The 24,871-nt window shown below is 44.9% G+C and overlaps 1 protein-coding gene across 1 annotated transcript; it reads left to right on the forward strand.

The window, feature by feature from the left end:
• The first annotated feature begins 286 nt into the window (after positions 1-286).
• On the forward strand, positions 287-24,316 carry LURAP1L (leucine rich adaptor protein 1 like). Its single transcript, XM_083594108.1, has 2 exons — positions 287-1,484; positions 23,535-24,316. The coding sequence occupies exons 1-2, from the start codon at positions 1,221-1,223 to the stop codon at positions 23,910-23,912; spliced, it is 642 nt and encodes a 213-aa protein (XP_083450234.1). The 5' UTR covers positions 287-1,220; the 3' UTR covers positions 23,913-24,316.
• Positions 24,317-24,871: the final 555 nt, after the last annotated feature.

Genomic DNA, 24,871 nt, shown 5'->3' on the forward strand with positions numbered 1-24,871 from the left:
TAGAGCTATCCTAACCAAGACTATGCTGCCTTCGGACTGTAATGCTATTGGATAACAGCTAGATAGGAATAGTAAATTGTTATTGTTATTTATACCCTGCCCATCTGGCTGGCTTTCCTGAGCCAGTCTGGGTGGCTTCCAACTAATAAAAAATAAAATAAAAAGAAACATTAAAAACTTTCTTCAACAGGGCTGCCTTCAGTTGTCTTCTAAAAGTCAGATAGTTGTTCATTTTCTTGACATCTGAAGGGATGGTGTTCCACAGGGCTGGTGCCACTACCAAGAAGGCCCTCTGCCTGGTTCCCTGTAACCTCACTTCCTGCACTGAGGGAACCACCAGAAGGCCCTCGGAGCTGGACCTCAGTGTCTGAGCTGAACAATGCTTCAGATATAGAGGGCCATAAATTAACAAATGCTGGAAACGTTTAGGGAATATGAGGAGTCCCCTTTCTAAGTATTACGGTAAAGGGCTGTCTTTCCTCTGGTACACCTGCCTTTCGACAACACTCAGACAACTTGGATCAAACTGGCTGCACCGTATAGACGAGCCAGTAGGACCGGTTGCATCGGAGGAGGAACCGGAGTTATTGCGTAATTGTTGCTGGGGGATATAGAGGGAGCTCTCTCCACGCGCGCGCGCGCCGGGATCGGTCAGGAGCAGCGCGGTGCGTGCTTATTAATCCCGGAGGGCGCTCAGTCAAGTTGATCACTCAAGTCTACCGGACTTGAGAAGGGATCGGGCTCGGGAGGAGCAGGAGAGCAGCAACTCTCCAAGAAGTCCCTTCTTCCTCCTGATCTTCCAAGTAGCTGGCTTCTGCTTCCTTGCAACTTCATTGCGGGAGATCTGCACTCTGCAGCCGCCCGGCTCGCGGTTTTTGTTTTGTTTTTTTTCCGGCGCAAGCAGCTGGTGCAACAACCGCAAGGGCTGGAGTTTGCAAAATCCAAATAATGCAGCTGCCGGGAAGCGGCGACAGCGGCTTCTCCTGCTGCTGCTGCCTCCCGCGGCGGGTCACCTGGCCGGCTTGTCGCTGCTCGGCTGCCGTGCGCCCCCGCGTCTGACTGCCGCGGGCTGCGCGCCTGGATTACCGAACGCGGACTGGCATGGAGAGGTCGGCCAGCGCCGGGCGGCGCGGTTGAAAAGCTCGGCTCTCTGCGTCTCCCCTAGCCGCCGAGTGCAGCTCGCTTAATCCGAAAAGCCTCCTTCTCCCGCTTGCCAAGCCATGGAAGATTGCTCCGTGCCAGATCTCCGAGACGTCGAGCTCAAGCTGGGGCGCAAAGTCCCCGAGAGCCTGGCGCGCTCCTTGCGCGGGGAGGAGCCCGCCGTCTCCCTCGCCAGGGAAAAAGAGCCCGAGCGGCCCGCCGGAGGGCCTGCCACCCCCGGCTTCTGCACCTCCCTGGGCCCCAGAGCCGCCATGCTCCGCAGCAGGAGTTCCAGCGCCTTGGAGAGACTGGAGACCAAACTGCACCTCCTCCGGCAAGAAATGGTGAGTAGAGTACGCAGCTCAAGCGCCCTGGTGCACCGCCGCGAAACAACAACAAAGGACAGGCAGGGATCTAACCATTACTCCGCACTCCTCCTCTGCGCGCCGCTCGCTGTCTGCAAGCCTTGGCTTTGCGCTTGCTGGGAGACACGCCGAACTGGTGCGATTCTCGTGCAATTCGAAGAGCCGCGCTTCTTCTCTTTGGAGCGCCCCCCCCCTCTTTTCTCCGCCAAAATAAATGATGTCAGAAACCAAGAGTAAAGTTATCAGTGACATGCGTTAAAAAGTATTGGAGCTAGGGCTGTTTAAGATGCTGAACTCAAGCTAGGACCCGTTTTTGAGGTGCTTTCTTTTTAAGCAGTAGAATAAAAAAGGAGAGTGCCTCTGAGCAGGTGAAGAAAGCATTTCTCGCACCCCCTTTTTTGGAGTCAGGAGCCTACAGACCTAGAGTTAAATATCCAGGCTTTGTTGCTCATAAGATAAGCGGGGGGGGGGGGGTCCAATCAAGGCTGAGACTCGGCATTCCTGTTTTTAGAACTGAATCCCGGAGGTGTTTTATTTTTGCCACTGTGCTGTGCTTGTGTGTGGTTGGCGTAGGCGTGAGTGGGAGAGCGTGGCTGTGCTCTCAGTGTTCATTTGCAGCACTTAATCCTCATAATAAGGCACAGCTAGTCACCTGCCCACAAAACAGCTACAGGCAATTGCCTGTAGGCCTGGCAACTGGATCTAAAATGTGAGAAGTGGGTGTGATAACTCCACAGGAAACTCCATGTTGCATGGCTCCACCTGCGGTCTTGCTCTGAAAAGAATGGAATCAAGAGTGGAGGAACAGATCTTGTGGCCAATCCCTATAGGTTTATATGAAGAAAGAGAGAGAGAGGAGGGGGGTGTTCAAGTAGCATTTGTCCATAATTTGTGCCTGCTACTGGATTCCTCAATATTTATGTATTGACTCACACCGGATTCAGTATACTGTATTGAGTTTGGATGCTGTGAAATATAAGAAACAGTCCTTATGGGAAATAATATACCTTGAAAGTAAGGGATGATGCCCAGTTGTGGGTTTGGCATATTTTTTATCACTGTCAGATGTGGTAGGGGCAGGATAAAAAACTATTTGAAGAGGCAGTGCATTCCATGAATCAAATTTTTCCCAGCGAAGAGGCCTGCCAACAGACATTTTTGTCTTTGTTTGGAATTCACTTGATTCCATCCCTTTGCCCCTGGAAATGAACTCCACCCACCCACACCCATTCCCCCCCTTTTTTTCCTGCCCCTTGCCCTGCTCTCAAGGTCTTGATTTGGTCTTAATTTTGAATCTCTTCTCAGTACCATGGCTAGTTCCTGGAATATCATGATGTCATCATAAAGAAAAGGAGTCACCGAGCACGTGCAGAGTATACTGCTCCCTCCATTGAACTCTGGCAGCCACATACTTAGCTCGGGACCTTACTTTTGAAGAGGATAGATAAATGCACTGCTGATAACTTGCAGAATCAAGGATTCATATGTTACATGTCGCGTGTGGGAGATATGTTACACATTTGTGCAGGGAAAAACTAACAGTGGAAATTTCGAAAACCTAATGGGTTCTCAAAAATAAGACCTCTCAAGGTGCTCACTAAGACTGAATTTTACCCAACTCCCATTGAATTTAATTTGTCTGGGCTGGTTGTGTCCATTCAATTCACAGGGTCTGATAATAATAATAATAATAATAATAATAATAATAATAATAATAATAATATTTATTATTTATACTCCACACATTTGGCTGGGTTTCCCCAGCCACTCTGGGTGGCTCCCAACAGAATATTAAAAACACAATAAAACATCAAACATTAAAAAACTTCCCTAAACAGAACTTAGTAGAACTTAGATTGGATATAATCCACCGTTTTCATCAGTGCACTGGCTTCTATGTACAAAAATCTGATCCTGCTATAATTTAAAAGAAAAACTTTTCCCATTTAAATATATTTTTGAGGCTAGTTGTATATTTACTAGTAGCTATCCAATAGCCCACCATACACTGTCCCTCGGTGGTCTCCATTTATTTAGTCAGAGCTTGCTTGGGATTCCTGCTCAAGACCTTAGTGGGCCTGATTTGCTACAAACTTGGAGAAACGAGAGGAAAGAACAAAGGCTGAAAGGAGACCTTGGCTGAAGGGAGGCTCAGACCTTGGGCCGCTCTTCTCCAGCTCCTGCTTAAAGTGGTTATTTGGTCAAACGAGTTGTTGGCCAAGGCTTTCATGCAGCTTTTCCAAAACCTACAGATGTTTTGCTGCAACTCCCATTCTCCTTGACCGTTGGCTAAGCTGGCTGAGGCTTTGCATTGTAGGGGCTAGATGGACTAGATGGTCCTTTGGGTCTCTTCCAACTCTAATATTCCGTGGTTTGGCAAGGCTGATGATAGCACCAAACAGCTGGAAGACATCAGGATGGCTGCCCTATTGCATGCGGTGGACCTTTCAACTTCAGACTCACACCATTTTTACCTCTTCCAGGAAAGTAGGGGTACTCTTGACTGCTTAAACATAGGAAGCTGCCTTCTCCTGAGTCTGGCCACTGGTCCACCTAGCTCAGAATTATGACTGGCAGAAACTCTCCAGGGTTGTCCTAGCCCTGCCTGGAATCTCCTGGGCTTGCCAGTCAGAAGGTTGGCAATTCAAATCCATGCAAAGGGGTGAGCCCCTGTTGCTCTGTCCCAGCTCCTGCCAACCTAGCGGTTCGAAAACACGCCAGTCCAAGTACAGTGGTACCTCGGGTTAAGTACTTAATTCGTTCTGGAGGTCCGTTCTTAACCTGAAACTGTTCTTAACCTGAAGCACCACTTTAGCTAATGGGGCCTCCCGCTGCCACCGCACCGCTGCTGCGCAATTTCTGTTCTCATCCTGAAGCAAAGTTCTTAACCCAAGGTAATATTTCTGGGTTAGCGGAGTCTGTAACCTGAAGCGTATGTAACCTGAGGTACCACTGCAGATAAATAGGTACCGCTGCGGCAGGAAGGAATCACAGAGTTGGAAGGGACACTGAGGGTCATCTAGTCCAACCCCAGGAGTCTTTTCACCCAACATGGAGCTTGAACCCACGAACCTGAGAGTAAGAGTCTCATGCACTACCAACTAAGCTGTCCCTCAGCTGTGGCCCAGTTTCCCTATCCACCCAGAGTTGGTTCTGTGCACACTCATTTATTTAATCCTTAACAATCCACCATGACCTGAAAGAGGAACAGCAGCGTGTTTTGCCAGATTAATTCCTGACTTTAGTGGAGCCACGATCAATATATTATGGATGTGGTTGAGCAAGGCCATCTCGGTTCCCCATGGCTTCTTATGCAGGCTACCGAGAAGAGCTCCTTGAAGATCATGCTCAAGGCAGGGGTGAGGCTAATGCTACTCCAGGCCATAATTGCAGCTGCAGTGTGGTGCCAGGAGGGCAGCAGTTGCCAAATTGGCGGTATTATAATTAATATTAATAATTATCCACTCTTCACCAGCAGGTCCCAGGCCAGATCACAACAATTCGAATTTAATAGGAAAAACAGTTTGAAACAAATTCCAATCACAGGAATAGCGTGAGTCTTGAAAATGTACCTCTCATGTGCCAAAAGATAGGGTAAAGAGGCATGTCATCAGCATATGGCAAAAACAATATAATGAAGATACCAGGCAGACCTCTATGGGAAGGATGGAGTTCCACAATTTTGGAGCTTGTGCAGAGAATGCTGTCTTCCAGACCACCACCTGCTGAACTTCTAAGAGTGGTGGAACCATTCTCTGCTGACCTTAACACCCCAAAAGGTCTGTGCCATTCAGCCATAGAAAGTAGTACCCAGTCATGTGACTCTGAAGATCATAGAATCATAAAATCATAGAGTTGGAAGAGACCACAAGGGCCATCAAGTCCAACCCCCTGCCAAGCAGGAAATACCATCAGAACACTCCTGACATATGGTTGTCAAGCCTCTGCTTAAAGACCTCCAAAGAAGGAGACTCCACCACACTCCTTGGCAGCAAATTCCACTGTCGAACAGCTCTTACTGTCAGGAAGTTCTTCCTAATGTTTAGGTGGAATCTTCTTTCTTGTAGTTTGGAACCATTGCTCCGTGTCCGCTTCTCTGGAGCAGCAGAAAACAACCTTTCTCCCTCCTCTATGTGACATCCTTTTATATATTTGAACATGGCTATCATATCACCCCTTAACCTCCTCTTCTCCAGGCTAAACATGCCCAGCTCCCTTAGCCGTTCCTCATAAGGCATCGTTTCCAGGCCTTTGACCATTTTGGTTGCCCTCCTCTGGACACGTTCCAGTTTGTCAGTGTCCTTCTTGAACTGTGGTGCCCAGAACTGGACACAGTACTCCAGATGTGTGTTGCATTGTAAGGAATGATGCAGTCAAATGTGAAAGCTTCTGATGTTCTGGCAGTTTATCTGACAGCCCCACAGAACTGATGATGGTGATCATGATAATTTTATTTGTACCCCGCCCATCTGGCTGGGTTGCCCCAGCCACTCTGGGCGGCTTCCAACAAAGATTAAAAATACATTAAAATGTCACACATTAAAAACTTCCCTAAACAGGGCTGCCTTCAGATGTCTTCTAAATGTCAGGTAGTTGTTTATCTCTTTGACATCTGATGGGAGGGCGTTCCACAGGGCAGGCGCCACTATCGAGAAGGCCCTCTGCTTGGTTCCCTGTAGCTTTGCTTCTCACAGTGAGGGAACTGCCAGAAGGCCCTCAGAGCTGGACCTCAGTGTCCGGGCTGAATGATGGGGGTAGAGATGCTCCTTCAGGTATACTGGGCCAAGGCCATTTAGGACTTTAAAGGTCAGCGCCAACACTTTGAATTGTGCTCGGAAACATACTGGGAGCCAATGAAGGTCTTTCAGCACTGGTGTTATATGGTCTTGGTGGCCACTCCCAGTCACCAGTCTAGCTGCCACATTCTGGATTAGTTGCAATTTCCGGGTCACCTTCAAAGGTAGCCCCACGTAGAGCACATTGCAGTAGTCCAAGCGAGATATAACTAGAGCATGCACCACTCTGGTGAGACAGTTCGCTGGCAAGTAGGGTCTCAGCCTGCGTACCAGATGGAGCTGGTAGACAGCTGCCCTGGATACAGAATTGACCTGCGGCTCCATGGACAGCTGTGAGTCCAAAATGACTCCCAGGCTGTGCACCTTGTCCTTCAGGGCCACAGTTACCCCATTTAGGACCAGGGAGTCCTCCACACCAGCCTGCCCACTGTTCCCCAAGAACAGTACTTCTGTCTTGTCAGGATTCAACCTCAATCCATTAGCCGCCATCCATCCTCCAACTGCCTCCAGGCACTCACACAGTACCATTGCTGCCTACACTGGATCCAATTTAAAAAATAGGTAGAGCTGGGTATCATCCGCATAATGATGGACACTCAGCCCAAACCCCCTGGTGATCTCTCCCAGCGGTTTCATGTAGATGTTAAAAAGCATGGGGGAGGACAGAATCCTGAGGCACCCCACAAGTGATTGCCCAAGGGTCTGAACTCTCATCCCTCACCACCACTTTCTGGACATGGCCCAGGAGGAATTAGCAGAACCACTGTATAACAGTGCCCCCAGCTCCCAGCCCCTCTAGACTGTCCAGAAGGGTGTTATGATCAATTGTATCAAAAGCCGCTGAGAGATCCAGCAGAACTAGGAAACAGCTTTCACCTTTGTCCCTAGCCCGTCGGAGATCATCAACCAGCACGACCAAGGCAGTTTCAGTCCCATGATGAGGCCTGAATACAAACGCATGCAAAAGGATAATATTGAGAAACAAGGACACACAACATATATTTTTTGGACTTCTCTCTTCCCAGCTGCTTCTGCTGTTCTCAAAGTCCTGGTCTGGGAAAGGCTCCCAGGGCTGGAGGGTGGGGCAAGGCAGGTGGACAAGCCATTGCCTGATGAGCAGAAAGTTCTTCCTCTGGAACAGAGCATCTCTCTTAGGAGCTCACTAAACTATATCTACAACAGACCTGGACAGTTGCAGGTTTCACTCATATTCAAGCAGCTGCAGAACTGTCTGAAAATTAACTCAGCAATGCATAGCCCATGAGCTCTTTCGCCAGTAGAGGCAGGCCAAATGAAATGAAGTAGTCCCAGTCCAGCAGAAGCTGGATTCAAGAAGTTGGTTTGAGGGGGACATCCCCCCAAACCTAGTGGCCCCATTTGTGCATGTAGTTCTGAACTTGAGGCATTGTTCTTAAATTGAAGTAGAAGGCTTCATTCAACAATGTTTCTGTTCCTCATACATTGACGTGTATGGATTCATTGTAGGTATTTCCTCCTTCCTCCTGTTCAGTGACATAGTTGAGGAGAAGATTGTGGTCTGTCAGTGTGTATTATCCATTACAGCTAAAAAATTGAACTTCCATGTTCAAAGAGAGTATATTTTTAAACACCAGATCCAGGTTGTAATCATAGCATAGCCTCCAACATTTCTCTGATGCAAATTGGGGCATCTATCCCTGTTCAGCTCATAGGCTTCTTAGGTATGTTTGGCTGGTTTCTGAAGAAGCTGGTCTCTGTGGTCTGATCCAGCAAGGCATTTCCATATTCTTATAGCCCCTGTGAGGGCTACTGCTCTCAGATCTCGAGATCAGGCCATTGTTTTGCTTATCTACTTTGAGTTTGTTGATAGTCAGGACTCTAAAGTCATTGTGCTGAAATGAGGACTCCTCACCTGGAACAAGAGATCCAAGGTTGTTTCAGGTACACACCCTTGCTGACTATTTCAATCTTCCCTCTTAGATATCATTGTGTTTCTCTAAATATGAACATCTTTAGAGATAACAATCCTCCTACTGTTTATGTAATTCCTTTCCTGGAACGAAAAAGAGCCGTTCCTTCTCTTCCAGCTCACATCAGCTCAACACCTCTTTGAACTTAAGAAGACAGAGGTTGAAGTGAGATTACAGGTTGATATCCCAACACAGCCAATAGTCCTGAGCGGGCCTGGTCCCTCCAAGATTGCTTTAGGATCTTCCCTGAAATGTTCGGCTTTCACATTTAGAAAAGTCTCTGGCTTTTTAACTAGGGAAGGTATGGGAAATGTCTGGCAGCAGCACCCTTGGGCAGCAGCTGGGACCCAAGCACATGGACAGGGTTCACCAGACTAATTTGGGGCAGTCTCCTCCTCCTGCCAGCCCTCTGGATGCAGGCTTATGGTGGCAGTGGCTGGAAATCCACCTCCCATTTTGATTTTCCCACAAAGTTGTGGGACAGCAGATGTCCCTAACCCTAACCCTAACCAGGTGGGCAGGGGGCACCATTGACAGAGTCCAGACCCATTCAAGGGCACTTTGCTGGAGGACCCCTGCAGACCCTTCAGATGTCTCTATTTTCTGGGGACTGTCCTGGATTTACAGAAGCCATCCTGGCTTCTGATTTGATCTTGAAATGTCCCCCTTTTCCTTGTTGTTGTTTAGTCGTTTAGTCGTGTCCGACTCTTCATGACCGCATGGACCAGAGCACGCCAGGCACTCCTGTCTTCCACTGCCTCCCGCAGTTTGGTCAAACTCATGCTGGTAGCTTCGAGAACACTGTCCAACCATCTCGTCCTCTGTCGTCCCCTTCTCCTTGTGCCCTCCATCTTTCCCAACATCAGGGTCTTTTCCAGGGAGTCTTCTCTTCTCATGAGGTGGCCAAAGTATTGGAGCCTCAGCTTCACGATCTGTCCTTCCAGTGAGCACTCAGGGCTGATTTCCTTCAAAATGGATAGGTTTGATCTTCTTGCAGTCCATGGGACTCTCAAGAGTCTCCTCCAGCACCATAATCCACCTTTTCCTTAGGAAATCCCAATTTTTATCAGAGAAATGCTGGAGGGTGTGGAGTTATGAGACCCCCGAGCCAAGCCGCCCAGAGTGACTGTGGCAATCCTGTCAGATGGGTGGGGTATAAATAATAAAATTGCTGCTGTTGTTGTTACTGTTGAGTAATATTGAGTAACAATATTTTCGTCAGAGAAATGTTGGAGAATATGTGGTGGAAGTGGTTGGTAGTCTGCCCGCCATTTTGATTTTCCCACAAAGCTGTGGGACAGTGGCTGTTGCCTTGCAGGAAAACTAAAATGGCAGCTGACTTCCTAGGCTTGGCATCTGGGAGAGGAAACAGGTGGGCAGGGGGCTTCACTGATGGAGTCTAAGCCCACTCCAGGGCACTTAGCTGAAGGACCTTTGTTGTCCCTGTGACTTGGAACCAGCCCTGCTATAAGACAAAGCATGCAGGCAATATTACCCCCAATTCCTTAGGACAAAGTACTATGCCTACTGCTGTCTGGCCAATGAGTGCAAACATACTGGAAATAATACAGACTTAAAAAAAAGTTATAAAATTAATTTGTATGTTATTAATATTCAATGTAATAATGTTTTTACATTGATCTCCCAACCCCTTAGGCTCATTCATAACAACGTTTCCACTGACAGGTGTGTCCCCAGAAGCCTTGACGAAGCAAATGGGCTGGGTTACTCAACTACCCTAATCCTTCCCAGTTTAATGTCAACAGTAGTAGTTTAGGGAAACAAACAGGTTTGTGGCTGCTTCCCAATCTGTAATTGCTGCTGTGAGGAATTGCAAAACATTTCGTACTTGTCCAAAGCCTTGCAGAACATTTCCTTTGCTACAGTGGTAATGCATAGTCTTCATTAAAACTCTTAAGGTTGTTTTCAGAATAAATAAAGTAATCCCATGTCCAAACCATGCCCAAAACAGTAATAGCTCCTAAATATATTAGGCCAAAATGCATATATTAGTTTGCCTCAGTTGCATTCAGAATATGCACCGTCTTATTCCAAGCCTTTTATCAGCCATCTCATGTTAGCATTTTAATATTGCATACCGTGCTTGTAGTAATTAGTATTACTTTTCTTGGCTAATTTTTTTGCAAGGGCCTCTGGGTAGAACAATTTAATACATGTAATGTCTAGCAAGAAAATGTACATTCGCAAAGCACATTAACAGAACAACCAAGTAAGCACAAATTTCAAGAGCAGAGGAGTGAGTAGGCTGCAATGTTCTTAGAGCTGTTTCTTACCATGATTTGAACATGTTTGTTTTCCATTGGCCCTTATGAAAGATATAAAGAGTGTTAGACTAGGAGACCAAGATTTGAATCTCCACTCACCCACGAGGCTCACTCGGTAACCTTGAGCCAGTCACTGTCTCTCAGCTTAACCTACCTCACGGGCTTGTTGTTAGGGTACAGTGGGGAGGAGAATACGATACGATACAATATGATACAATAATCTTTATTGTCATTGCCCCATACAGAACAACGAAACTGAAAAAAATCTACATCAGACATTCAAAAACCAACAAGCCTATCCCAGCTAGCCCAGCTTGGTCAACCTAAAAACTCTGATACCCCATAATTAAATGCAATACACTCCCATAGAGACTACCTTACACTGCATTTAAAACCAAAATCGTATTTGGATAGAAACTGTTTCTCAGGTGGCTAGTTCTATTCTTTATAACCCTGTACCTTCTTCCAGAAGGCTGAAGCTGAAAGAGATAACCATGTACACCACCTTGGAGGGGGGAAAATATGGCATATAAATATAAGAAATAAGAAATAACATAACATAAGAAGGGTGTGGTAGAGCTAGAAACATGTGCACGCAATATATATTTTTTGCTAGGAAGATTATGATGCTTTATGTTACACATACGGGGTCTGTGGCCCACCAAGCCTCAGGCACTGTTACTAGCAGCAAAAGAACAGCAGTTGGGGCTTTAATATGCCTCCCACAGCACTCCCAGTGCAGCCAAGTTCACTGTCCCTTTGCTGCTAACAGCAATATGGGGACAATGAATCATAGAATCGTAGAATTGTAGAGTTGGAAGGTGCCGTGAAGGTCATCTAGTTCATGGCAGGAATCTTTTGCCCAACATGGGGCTCGAACCCATGACCCTAATAAGGCTCACACTCTATGGACCAAGCTCCATTCAGGCTGCATCAGGTCTTAATGGAGAGCAGAGGCTTTCACCTTGCACCCCCAACGAACCCCATTTCTGACCTCAGGCAAGCAGCATGGTATTTCGGAATTGCTGGGAAGGGAGGTTAAACATGGTTTGTGTGGGAGAGAAGAGGGTAGGGGAGAAAGAGATCAGGGGAGGTTGTATCTGTGTGAAGGTTGTGCATCTGTGTGATTGCGAGGGAGCAAGGCATTTAGGATGTCTGAGGGAGGGAGGCTGGGGGAGGATGGGTATTGGGGATGAGGAATGAATACGTTGCCTGAGTGAGATTGTGCAAGTGAATGTGTGTGTGAGAGAGTTTGCATGTGTATAAGTGTGAGGGGAAGCAAGCGGGACCCCAGACCTGGCCCTATCCACTCCCAGGTCCTGGCATATGGCCCCTGACTGACCACCCACTTCTTTATGCGGCCCACCTTGACTTTACATTGGATTAACTATTTCTACAGCCATTTCTAAAGGAAGTTAGATCAGCCTCCCTTAACCAGTAATGCTCCCACAGAGGAAAATCTTGCCAAGAAAATTATAGATTTAGGACCCTTAGGATTCAGAGAGTTTGAAGGCGGGGAGAACAACCCTATTTCCTGGAGATGTTATTACTGAGAAACAAAAGCTTTGTGTGAAATGGCCCCTGGTATCTCCAATTAGAACAGCGTTGTTGTTTTTTCCAACTGTGGGACCATGTTGCCATTTGGGCAAACATTCCAAGAGTGGCTAGGGAAACTTAGTCAGGTGGGTGGGGTATCAATAATAAAATTGCTGTTGTGGTTGTTGAATAGGACATCCCTATTTTCATCAGAGAAAATGGCCAGGTGTGTGTTCCTCAGGATATTCAGTTGGGAATATTCCTCCAACCATCATGCTGTGTTCTGTACGCTCCTGCTAACGTTTGTGCCTATAAGTATCTATTTTTACATCTTAATTTAGCAGTTTGTCATGACCCAACCCTCTCTGATCACAAGTCCACAGTACAAGGCTCTAAACCAATTGGATTAAGAGGGATCAGCAGCTCGAAATCCTCACTCACCTGTCCAAATTCAGGCACACACAAAAGTTGCCCCACTCATAACACATATGGTATATATTGTATGTGCCGTGACTCCAAAGAATGAGCTATGTTACCGGGCCGGGGAGGGGGTGGTGGTGCTAGGGAGAATTTCATGTCAAGGCAGGCATGGATAATGTGCAGATTTAAAGTCTATCCCCTGGATGTTTATATGACTCAGCCACAATTCAGCCTTCTTGCTTGAGACAGATGTCTAGAACACATAATAATGAATTGATCGTGTGCCATCTGTTTCAAAATTTTCTGACACCAGCAGCCGCTCCTTATCTCTGGGCACTGACCTAAATGTTTACACTTGTATTACTGTGTCTGACAACATCGGTAAGTTTGTACTAGGGATTTTCTAAGCACATTTCTTGCTCCCCTACGAGGATAAATGTGCGCTGCATAAAATGTAGCCTTCCCTTGCCCTAGTCTTATTATTAAACAACTGCAATGTCAACGGCACTAATTCAGGATAGCTTTGAAGATCTCCAGTCCACCTGACTTCATTCATCCCTGTTTCCCAAGGACATGAAAGGGGGAAAGGAAACATTTGAGTTTCAATAGCTGTCTTTTGATGCTGCCGATCTTTCTGGTGCCATATGCTAGACATCTGTCTTTTATTACAATCAGTCCAGGCTCGTTCAGGGATAGATGCGATGAATTAGCCCCCTGTTTATACTAGTTTTCATGTGTAACTAACCTCTCCTACAGATCTAAATAACCTTCGGACACAACCTTGATGTTACACGTGGGCTCTTAAATCCGTGGATTTTGTTAGGCTATAAGGGCTGCTCAAGTCTACACTTCACACAGCTAGCGTTTCCAGTCCTATGCAAAGAATTGTGACTTCAAGTGCCTGGCATCTTTGCAACTGCAATAATAAAAAGTACAGGTTGTTATGTGTTTTTTAAGGGAGCCATTTTTCTGGGTCCAGAGTCCTTCCACCCTGCCTCCCCAGACATGAACAAACTAATTAAATTTAAAATGAGGAATGCTACAGCTACAAGTTAACAGGACGGAACTAATTATCCAAGTAGTTAGCAGCTTCTCTGCTCCTTTAAGGGTCACTATCCTTAAAAGGCTCCCAGTAGCCAGGCTACACTGGACAGGTTGGCACTGCAATTGTGTTTCAAGACCATTTTAAAATAGGGAATGGGCAAAGCCAATGTAAAGATTACTCATGCTTCGGTGGGGTGTGTGGATGGGGGTACTGGGTCCAGATCTGGTTTTCAAGATTCAGGGCAGCAGTATGACATGTAACAGCATGTTTCTTAACTCTTGTGCTTGAAACCATTCCTTTGCGTGCTTTTCTAAGATAAAGGAAAAGGACCGCTGGATGGTTAAGTACAGTCAAAGGCGACTATGGGGTTGTGGTGCTCATCTCGCTTTCAGGCTGAGGGAGCTGGCGTTTGTCCACAGACAGCTTTCCAGGTCATGTGGCCAGCATAACTAAACTGCTTCTGGCACAACAGAATACCGTGATGGAAACCAGAGCACATGGAAACAGCGTTTACCTTCCTGCCACAGTGGTACCTATTTATCTACTTGCACTGGCATGCTTTTGAACTGCTAGGTTGGCAGGAGCTGGGACAGAGCAATGGGATCTCACCCCGTCATTTGGATTTGTGAACTGCTGACCTTCTGATCACCAAGAAGAGGAGGAGTTTGGACTTGATATCCCAACTTTCACTCCCTTTAAGGAGTCTCAAAGTGGCTAACAATCTCCTTTCTCTTCTTCCCTGACAACAAACACTCTGTGAGGTGAGTGAGGCTGAGAGACTTCAGAGAAGTGTGACTATCCCAAGGTCACCCAGCAGCTGCATGTGGAAGAGTGAGAAAGTGAACCTGGTTCATCAGACAAATCCACCGATCTTAACCACTACACCACACTGGGTATCCAAGAGGCTCAGTGGTTTAGACCACAGTGCTACCCACATCCCTTTTGTGTGGTTTTCTACTCCCATGTAGACACTGCATTGTTTTAGACATCTGGTGAAACTTTTTTTACAATTCTAGCAAGCCTACCCAGAAATATAATGTCGGTATCAGTGTTAAGCTTTCAAGTTTTCTTGCTTTTTTTGCACATTTTATTGAGTATTATTGATCGATCAATCATCTTATTTGTATGCCACCTTTTCATAGTTCCGATGATGCTCAAGGCAGCTTACCACATAAAAAAAATTACCCAACTGCAAACAGGGCTAAAGTAGTCATAAACAATAAACAAAACAAAACAAACTGAACAATTTCCACATATTAACAGCAGCAACTGCACTACACAAGAACAAAAGACCCAAGCAACACTGTTGTTGTTTTAAAGTTGATTTTAGAGGTGTTTTTATCTCTATTTTTTACTATGTACACCACTTAGCAGGTTTTATAATTAAGTGGTCTATGAATCTTGTCAAAGATAAAAAGTGTGCCAGCAAATGTAATTCATAGAGGAGGAAGGAGATAAGATGCACTCTTGTAGCATCAGCCTGAAAAGCGCTGTCATTGCTGCAAAACTCTGCTTCTTTCAGAGCTCTTAGACTGGCAAAGTAGGGTTGCCAGCCATGCTCTCTTGGCCTGAAGTGAGATGAGCTCCACACCCCATAGTCAAATTCGACTGGACTTAACCATCAAGGGGACCTTTAGCTTTTTTCTTTTAAAAAAACCTTTTACAGTGGTACCTTGGTTCTCAAATGCCTTGGTACTCAAAAGTCTTGGTTCTCAAATCTCAAAAATGTTCCAATTTTCGAACATTTTTCAGAAGCCAAACGTCCGATGCGGTTGTCAGCTATTATTTCCAGGGCACCTGCATCAATCAGAAGCTGCGCTTTCCAGAACGGATTAAGTTTGGTGTTTTTGTTTTTGCTGTTCTCCTCCTCCTCCTAGTTTTAGCTATAGCCTTCTGGAACAGATTAATCCATTTTGCATTACTTTCTATGGGAAAGCACGCCTTGGTTTTGGAATGGACTTCCGGAACGGATTAAGTTTGAGAACCAAGGTACCACTTTACATGATTGTGACTTTACACTTGAGTAAGTTCCAGTTGGTTAGCATTTTGCTGCACAGATGTTTAGGATCAGGGGAAAAGGCTTGGTTAATTGATAAAGATGATCGAAGCCAAACTTCATTAACCATTTTTTATATAACCAAGGCTGAAATGTATTTAATGAATATAATTTCATTGGCATCATGTATATGTATGCCACTGTGCCAGCAGAAATGCAAAACATTATTCATCTCTTTGCAAATGTAAATCGTTAGCTAATCCAAAAGTGAATTGCCTATAACTTTTAAGTTCTCAGTCCCTGCCTTTAAAATAGGTGATGAATATCTTGCAAATGAATTTTCACCCTATGACAGCACTTATTCTGATTGCAAAACATAGGTTTTTATGAGCCATCTATGCTATTATTATTATTATTTATTAATATTAAAGTTGGCAGATGTTTGGATGGGTGCCATCTTCAGGTGTTGTGCTTCCTTGCTGTAGCTTTAAGTTAGGAATGGACAGATAACTCTACTTCCATTTTATGTCACTTCTATCCTATAGTGGAAACTATGACACCCTTCAGTCCTGGAGACACATCCAATGACTAGGGATGGTGGGAGTGGGAGTTCAACATCATCTGGGGGGCCAAAGATTCCCAATACCTACACCAAGAAGGTCAAAGGCTGTGACAGAAACTGTAACAACTGCTCTTTTTAAAGAAGCAGTTGCTTCAACACCTAGTACTCCGAGGAAGATGTCAGGTTACTTGATTGGATGGGGAAATCCATTAGTAGCATTGTCCTACCCATTCATTTTTGTGTAATTTAGTATGCCTTCAGCTGTAATTCCTCTTACTATATGGAAAAGGAGTCAAAATGAGGCTCAGAAGCCATCATTACGAGTTTCTATGAAGTTTGCATCGTATAATTTAATTGGAATGTTTGGGGGGACTAAATGGGTTAAGATTGCAGTGATTCGGTCCCCAATCACACCTATCTAAGTTCAGATCTATTAACGAAATGGCTCCAACACTGGTCCACAGCTGTGAAAACGTTGGGCTTATGTTTCAGTCCTTGCTGTGAATGGCGGCATTCAGTCTGTCCAGCTACAAGCGAGTTCACGCTGCACGTAGCCAGAGAAATTAGATGTGCTGCTGACTGCACGATACCCTTGTATTTCCTTTCAAAGGCCTTCAGGATGGGGTGGGCTGTAAATCTCACTAATTAATATAAACAAATACATTAAAAAGGTTGTACTGAAGCCTTCAAGCCGTGCTTAAATCAGGCCTCTCTCCTCTGAACCCTGGAGCTGGATTCCAGAATAAGGAAGGGGATTAAGTCCTTTCCCCACCCCAGTCTCTGTATAAAGCACTGCTGTCTTTCAGTCTTCTCCAGAGCTTCTCCCAGTGACCTTGTCTTGATGTCCACACTGCAGCTTCCACCTTCTTCTGTCAGTGCTTTTCAGAGCTCTAGGGTGATTGCTGCTCCATACTTTTCAAAGATGGCAAGTAGTACAACAGCAAACAACAACACTAGGCCTCTGCCTCATTGCTTAAAAAAGTTTGTACCCTTCCTTTCAATGGAAAGATCCTCATGGTAGCTTAGAACCAGGCAGTTGTTAGTCTCCTGGTTGATTATTGGGGTCAGAATGGCCTTCCCCTTGCCCTGATGTCCTTTCAGAGAAACTGGGGGTGCTGATGGTGTGAGCCAAAGGGAACTTTCCTTCAGGTGTGCAGTCCAAATGTAACTCATTATATGGCAAACCAAGGAACATTGCAAGTAAAAGAAGATTAAGGCTTGCATTGCTGTCAGCCACTTACCTGTGGGTATTGAAACCAGTGTATCTTACTTCTGAGTATACGTCTGTAGGATTGTGCTGTACATAGAGAAATACTTGGCATCATAGATGGAGGCTTTGGGAATCATACTGTGACTTTCAAAGACAGAGAGCAGGAATTGGTGGGGGAAAATACTAGCCCATCTTGAAGCTGAGATCATAGGAATGAGGTAGACCAAATAGAGTCTTAGACCCTAGCACGCCCATCTGATGGTGAAATCATCTGTGGCACGATGTGGGCATATAGTAGAATCTTCAGCACACCTGCCTTCCTTAGTCATCTATCATACGAACTGCAGATACCCGCATACATAACTACATGTGGCTGCCAGTGTTGAATAGGGTTAAAAAAATGTAGTCTATCCATCGAGGCAGCTGACTATACTTCTGGTTCACACATTAGTTTGAAAGTGAAGGGAAAGAAGCTATAATCAACTCAGCCTAAGTCTCAGTGTTGAGCTTTGACTTTCATTGGTTCTATATGCTAGGATGCTCAGCCCCAATCCATGATAAAGTAACACCACTAAAGATGTGAAGGAGCTACATAGACCTCTTTCAATAAGCAAAAAGGAATGCTAATGGGGCAACACATGAAACCATTCCTTAAAAAACAGTTTGCTCCTCAAATGGGTGTTTTGCATGTGCAGAACCTTCCCATTTATTTGAGGCAGCTGTACCAATAATTGCCATACCGTGCCAAGATCTAAGTACCAGAGGAATAGTCTTATTGTTCTGTGTATGATCTTCCACTCCACTTTTATGCAGCTCCACTGATTCAAATTGAAGCACCCTGATACAGATCTAATTCAGCGAAGCCATAATCGATATGTAGCATTTGGTAATAGTAGTATCTTAGGGTTGACTTGCATGCCCTTGTTTCCACCACTGGTTAAACCTTTGCAGTCACCTGTGTTGAAGCCAATATCCTGGTTGGTCTCAGCACCAATTTGGCTTCCCTTTCAATTAGCCATCCTATGTAATTATAGGTTATAGTTCTAACATGCTTGCTCATCACTTGGCCAGCAAATGTGTTCACTATCGCCATTGAACTCATCACATGCTCCACAAGCCTTATTGGGAACAAAACAAGGAAATACATGTGTGATGAACTCTTTCATGGGATGGGGTTCTGTATGGCTTTCCTGCAAATCTTAGATTCTGCACCCCAGAATGCACCATTCTCCAGAATATATAGAGCTACCACTGAAAATGATACTCAGCATCTTAATGCACTTGTAGTTAATCCAGATATCACAAAGTTGTTGCTTCATTGTTTAGATTGTCATAGTCCATGGGCAGGCAAACTAAGGCCTAGGGGCTGGATCCGGCCCAATCGCCTTCTAAATCCAGCCTGCAGACGGTCTGGGAATCAGCATGTTTTAACATGAGTAGAATGTGTCCTTTTATGTAAAATGCATCTCTGGGTTATTTGTGGGGCATAGGAATTTGTTCATCCCCCCCCCCAAAAAAAATACATATAGTCTGGCCCCCCAAAAGGTCTGAGGGACAGTGGACCGGCCCCCTGCTGAAAAGGTTTGCTGACCCCTGTTAATAGTCAGTCCCTACAGTCCCTTGCAATATGAGAAAAAGAAGTAATGGTCCACACTGCAGAAAATCAGCCAATAATGAGGGAAGTGTTTATAAAATGAATAGCAAGCATTAAACAAAAAACAGCAGAGGTATAGCTTGTGGTTATTGCTCACATCCTACATGTGCATATGTGAGTGTGTTTTAAGGTGTGGAAAATTTAATTTATATTCCACACAAAACAGGTCCAACCTAGCTATAAAAATAAAATTGGAACTCTGTATGTGTGCTGTCAGAAATATTTTCCGGATAGATAAGAGAAGAAATGAAAAACATAATAATAAAACATAATAGGAAAATAAAGCACTGATGGACAAACAATATGAATGGAAAACAGTAATAAAACAGGGCATGAGCCAGCCAAAATTAAAAACATTTCCGTTTCTTTGAGTTTATTGAAGCATGTGCCTAAATCTCTCCAAGTGAAATCATCAGGACTTAATAGTCCTGAATGGTTTGTGCCTATCGTTCAAATGCAGTCTTTGAACATAACATTGCTTATGTTTTGTAGGGTTCTGTAGCCTTGGGAAGTGAAGGGAAAACTTGTGGGGTGACAAGGAAGTAGCCGCCTGATAAAGTGGATTGTGGATTGTAACTCAAGTTTGCCTTTTGGTTTCCACCACTGCTTGGGTGTGCTGGTTTGAGGCATCCTATATTTCATGCCATTTTGTGAAATCGACCCTGGCAGCTCCATATTAGCAAGCCAAGCCATCTTAGGCATGTTGGCACCAATAGGTAAAATCAGTGCTATTTTTCTAGAAAAAGAGGTGCCAGAGCTCACCGTGAACCCTTGTTCTCTTAGAATGGCAACGGTGCCCACCTGAGAGTTGCTGGAGCTGAGCTCCTGTGAGCTACAGCCGAAGGGGAAAAAACCCCTGGATAAAATATTAAAATGATACCTCTACTACAGCAGAATTGTCCTGTGTGTGTGTGTGTGTGTCGGGACTAAGGACAGCCTTCAACCCTTCTACTCCCACAGAAACACTTGCCTACTGAAACCTTGAGCTCCAGTCTTTCCCCCACACCTGTAAACCAGACCGATTCACTGGTGCTTAGAAGCTCAGCAGAAGGCTGCTAGGAAATGCTCCCTGCCAAGGGTACCAACTTGAAGAAAATATTGAATATCTTGTTTTGTTAGTGTTAAATATATAGAAAGGCATTTTACAGGTAAAGGTAAAGGGACCCCTGACCATTAGGTCCAGTCATGCCCGACTCTGGGGTTGTGGTGCTCATCTCGCTTTACTGGCCGAGGGAGCCGGCGTACAGCTTCCGGGTCATGCGGCCAGCATGACTAAGCCGCTTCTGGTGAACCAGAGCAGCGCACGGAAACGCCGTTTACCTTCCCGCCTTATCTACTTGCACTTTGACGTGCTTTCAAACTGCTAGGTTGGCAGGAGCAGGGACCGAGCAATGGGAGCTTACCCCGTCGCGGGGATTCAAACCGCTGACCTTCTGACTGGGCAAGTCCTAGGCTCTGTGGTTTATGACGCCACCCGCGTCATTTTACTGTATATCAAATTTATAGAATCACAGTCAAGAATCACATAGTTCCATCATTATTTCAGACATTGTTACATATTCATATATCACCATGTTTAGCTGGTGATATTGCCCAGCCCTACTCCAGGCCATGTATGAGGATTTCCCTCGGTGCTGCTAATCATAGAAATGGACACAAAGTTGGTGTGGAGAGGACTGAGAACAGGATGCTGAATGAGATGGGTCGTTGGCTTGATCCAGTAGGCTCTTGTGCTTTTATAACATTGAAAAGCTACATCAGTTCCTAACTGATCATACCATGGCTGCTGTTATTGTAGTAGTTACCCTTTGAGAAACTAGGCTCCATTCCCATGCCCGCTTACTTGGAAGTAAGCCCTGTTGACCTCAGTAGGCTTGTCTTTTGAATAAGCAAGTATTGGAATGCACTGTACTCATGTTGCTCCCAAGCTATTATTACAAATGGGAGGAAATTTGCTAATGTGATAATGATCACCCTTTAGGCTTGGGTGCCTCTCTCTCTCTTTTACATGTATTACTGATTGCACATGGAAGACTGTTTAGGCAAGATGGGTAGAGATAGGCGAGTCTTTAATCACGATAGCATTGCATTTCTAACATAATGATAGGTTGGAAGTACAATTAGAGCTACAGCTGACAACACTCTGGAATCCACCATCCAGCCAAGTGCTTGTGATGCTGCCCTGTTGGCATTTTCCATAGAGGAGGATTCGAAGGCAATTAAAAATGACACTTAAAAAAATTCAAATGATATTTGTGATATCCTTGAAAAATCTGTGTTTCTGCATTCTAAGATTTCCAGTCCTACATGGCAAGGAAACAGGTGAGAAAGCACCTGGAAACACAACTGTAGCTCCTCTTTCTGCCACCGTCTCCCAAACAAGACTTCAGGATTCCGTGCCCAGTTTAATGAAATAATGGTAACAAGTAAGGTAGAAGAAGGAAATTATGTAGGTTTCTTCTTCAAAGGCATTTCTACCAGTGTCCCACATCCCAATCCCTTGCTTTCTCGCTCATCCTACTGCACCAGTCACACTGCTGGTCTATACCACTGAGCCTCTCGGGGTTGCTGATCAGAAGGTCCGCAGTTCGAATCCCTGTGACGGGGGTGAGCTCCCATTGCTCTGTCCCAACTCCTGCCAACCTAGTTGTTTGAAAGCATGCCAGTGCAAGTAGATAAATCGGTACCACTGCTGAGGGAAGGTAAATGGTGTTTCTGTGCTCTCTGGTTTCCATCACGGTGTTCCGTTGAGCCAGAAGTGGTTTAGTCATGCTGGCCACATGACCTGGAAAGCTGTCTGCAGACAAACACTGGCTCCCTTGGCCTGAAAGTGAGATGACTGCCACAACCCCATAGTCATCTTTGACTGGACTTAACCATCCAGGCGTCCTTTTCCTTTACCTTACCAGTAATAGTACCTACAGGGATGGGGAACGTATTTCAGCCTGAGGACTGTGTTCCCAGCTGTGCAATTTTTTTGCGGGCCATGTACCAACAGTGGCCTGGCCCAGAGGCAAACGTGGGCAAAACCAAATTGAAATGTCACCTTTCTGCAGTAGGTTGGTTTCTATATACCCCTCCCTGTCTTCCCACTAGGCGAGCACATTCCATCCATACAAGGCCATTTCAGGGTGTGGCCTGCGGAAGGTGTGGTTGGAGAAGGTGTTTGGCCAACCAAGTGTCCAGAGGTCAGATGGAGAGACCTGGAAGGGACCACAATGGGTCCCCAAGCATGAGGTTCAATCTTCACCCCTGCTTTTCTGACTGACCAGATCCAGGAGGGACTTGCAGGGCGAATGAAGGAAGTTGTAGGGTGGAACTAGGTTCTTTAGAAAGGCGGGTTGGTGATGCAGAGGACAAAGGTGGGGCAGGGAAAATGAGGGAGGAACAGTCATGGAAGGTTCATGAAACGTGAGAGGAATATAAGGGGAGGAAGGAGTGCAACAGATGTGGGAATTGTGGAGGAACAGCAATAATGCACCAGTTCTTTGGCCAGCAGTCAGGAACCATTGATCCAAACCACCAGAGCAATAATTTTTAAAAGAAGGCAGTGTGTAATTCAGGATATTTTGACAGACTTGAGATTTTAAAAGAATCTATGGAAAGAATTATATGAAGAAACAAAAAGGAGGAGGCTTGCCAAAACAAGATAAAGAGATCACTTCCTCAGAGTCTGGAATGTTTTTTTCTTCCTCCAGTTCATTGTGAGTGAACAATGCAGATGTTATATTCATATATAGAAAAACAGGAGGCTTAAGCGAATAGTATAAAAGACTACATAACACAATAATTTGTATTCATTTTTTTAAATAAAAAACCTTTTTGACTGAAATCGTTTTGACTATCAACATGTATTGTGTACCATTATACTATGCCACAATATATTGTTTGCGTGTGTTTGTGCATGTATCTGAATCACAGCATATCTAGTGCATATCTTTTATTTTTAAATACTCATTTTAAGATTAGTGTTCTTACTCAAAATGAGTCAACAGTGTGATGCAGCAGCAGCAGCAGCAAAAAATCTAATGCTGTTCTAGGCTGCATCAACAGAAGTCTAGTGTCCTGTTCACAGAAAGTTATATTTAGGCTTGCCGTATGTCAGGAAAATTCCTGACGTGTCCTGGTTTTCAGGTGTGCAAATGGTGTCAGGGGGGAATGTTGCCAAATTGGCCAGATGTCAGGGAAAACTCGGATGTATGACAACGCGATGGGGGGTGGGGCAGCTCCAAAAGCTTAAAGTTACTATTTTTTTGGGGGGGGGGTCCTCCAAAAAGCTCAACAACCCTAGTTATATTCCCACTTATGAGGAACAGTTGAGGGAGTTGGGGATGTTTAGCCTGGTAAAGAGGAGACTGAGAAGAGATAGCCATATCTCAAGGGCTGTCACATGTAAGATGGAGCAAGCTTGTTTTTTCCTGCTCTGGAAGGGAGGACTCGAACCAATGGGTTGAACGTTAATGCATTTCTAAGAAAAGCCTGTGCTGAGTTTTTACAATTGTGTGTCAGTTTGCGTCCGTAGATGAGTAGATTGATCTGAATCCAGTGTACTGATGAGTTTTTCTTCTGCACACAGGTTGATCTCCGAGCCACAGATGTCAAACTAATGCGGCAACTACTGATCATCAATGAAAGCATTGAATCAATCAAGTGGTTGATTGAAGAAAAAGGAACAATCACCAGCAGGGGCAGCAGTTTGAGTGGCAGTCTCTGCAGCTTGCTAGAGAGTCAGGAGACATCACTGAGAGGCAGCTACAACAGTTTGCAAGATGGCAGTGATGGGCTGGATGGAATCTCCGTGGGGAGCTACCTGGACACTTTGGCGGACGATGTCCCTGGCCAACGTACTCCTTCAGACATGGACCAGTTCAGTGACTCTTCTCTTATAGACGACTCACAGTCCCTCCATAAACATACCAAGATTGAGTCTGACGAGTACTACTGTTTTGGTTGATGAAAGGGGAACTTTAGGAGGGACACATGTGCACTTGTATTTATGATTCTTCTATGCTGCTATTTGTTTTAAGCATTTTGAAAGCACCTTTTAAAAATACGATCTATTTTAAACCTGCTTTAGTCTCTCTGCGGTTGCTCCTAGATTTTGTTTTCCTCTCCTGGGTGGTTTTCCTCCTCTCTCTCTCTCTCTCTCTCTCTCTCTCTCTCTCTCTGTCATCTTAATTTATTGCTGTGATTTCTTTCTTTCTTTCTTCTCTTTTATAATATAACTTTTGACCATTTTTTTACAAAAATATATCTATATATAAAGGTGAAGGAAATTAATTTTAACTTCAACACAAAGTGTGGAAATGAACTTTTGCTGAATTCTACATCTGATTGACAATAAAACACTTTCTATTATCTGTTGATTTGGAGGTAAAGAATTCTCTCCCCCCCCCCCTTCTAATGGTATAAGTACATACTTTTTCATAATTCAGCTGGGAGTTGTCAAGGGAAACAGCCAAGCAGTGTGGTGACTGGTGGAGTTTGCTTATTATGGGCCAGAAGGAAATGCCACAAAACTCCTCATAAAGCCAATGCACACATTCGGGAGAGAAAATATTTGATAACGCCCTCATGGGCCTTATTGACTTCAGAATGGAAATCACACATTTCAGGAGGGGGGAATCTGTTTCTTTAGAAAAAGAAAAAACCTATACATAAATACGAACGAGAAGGCCAAACCACAAACCCTTTCCCCTGACTTACTAGCTTTCCACATACCAGGAAATTATGACATAGAAGATCATTCAAGAATTCAGCCTGTAGTCCTAAACACATTTACTAGGGAGTAAGCCTCATTAAAGTTAAAGCCATGGTTTTCCCAGTAGTGATGTATGGAAGGGAGAGCTGGACCATAAAGAAGGCTGATCACCGAAGAATTGATGCTTTTGAATTATGGTGCTGGAGGAGACT

Source organism: Podarcis filfolensis (genome assembly GCF_964270895.1).
Source record: "Podarcis filfolensis genome assembly, chromosome: 17".
NCBI classification, from domain to species: domain Eukaryota; kingdom Metazoa; phylum Chordata; class Lepidosauria; order Squamata; family Lacertidae; genus Podarcis; species Podarcis filfolensis.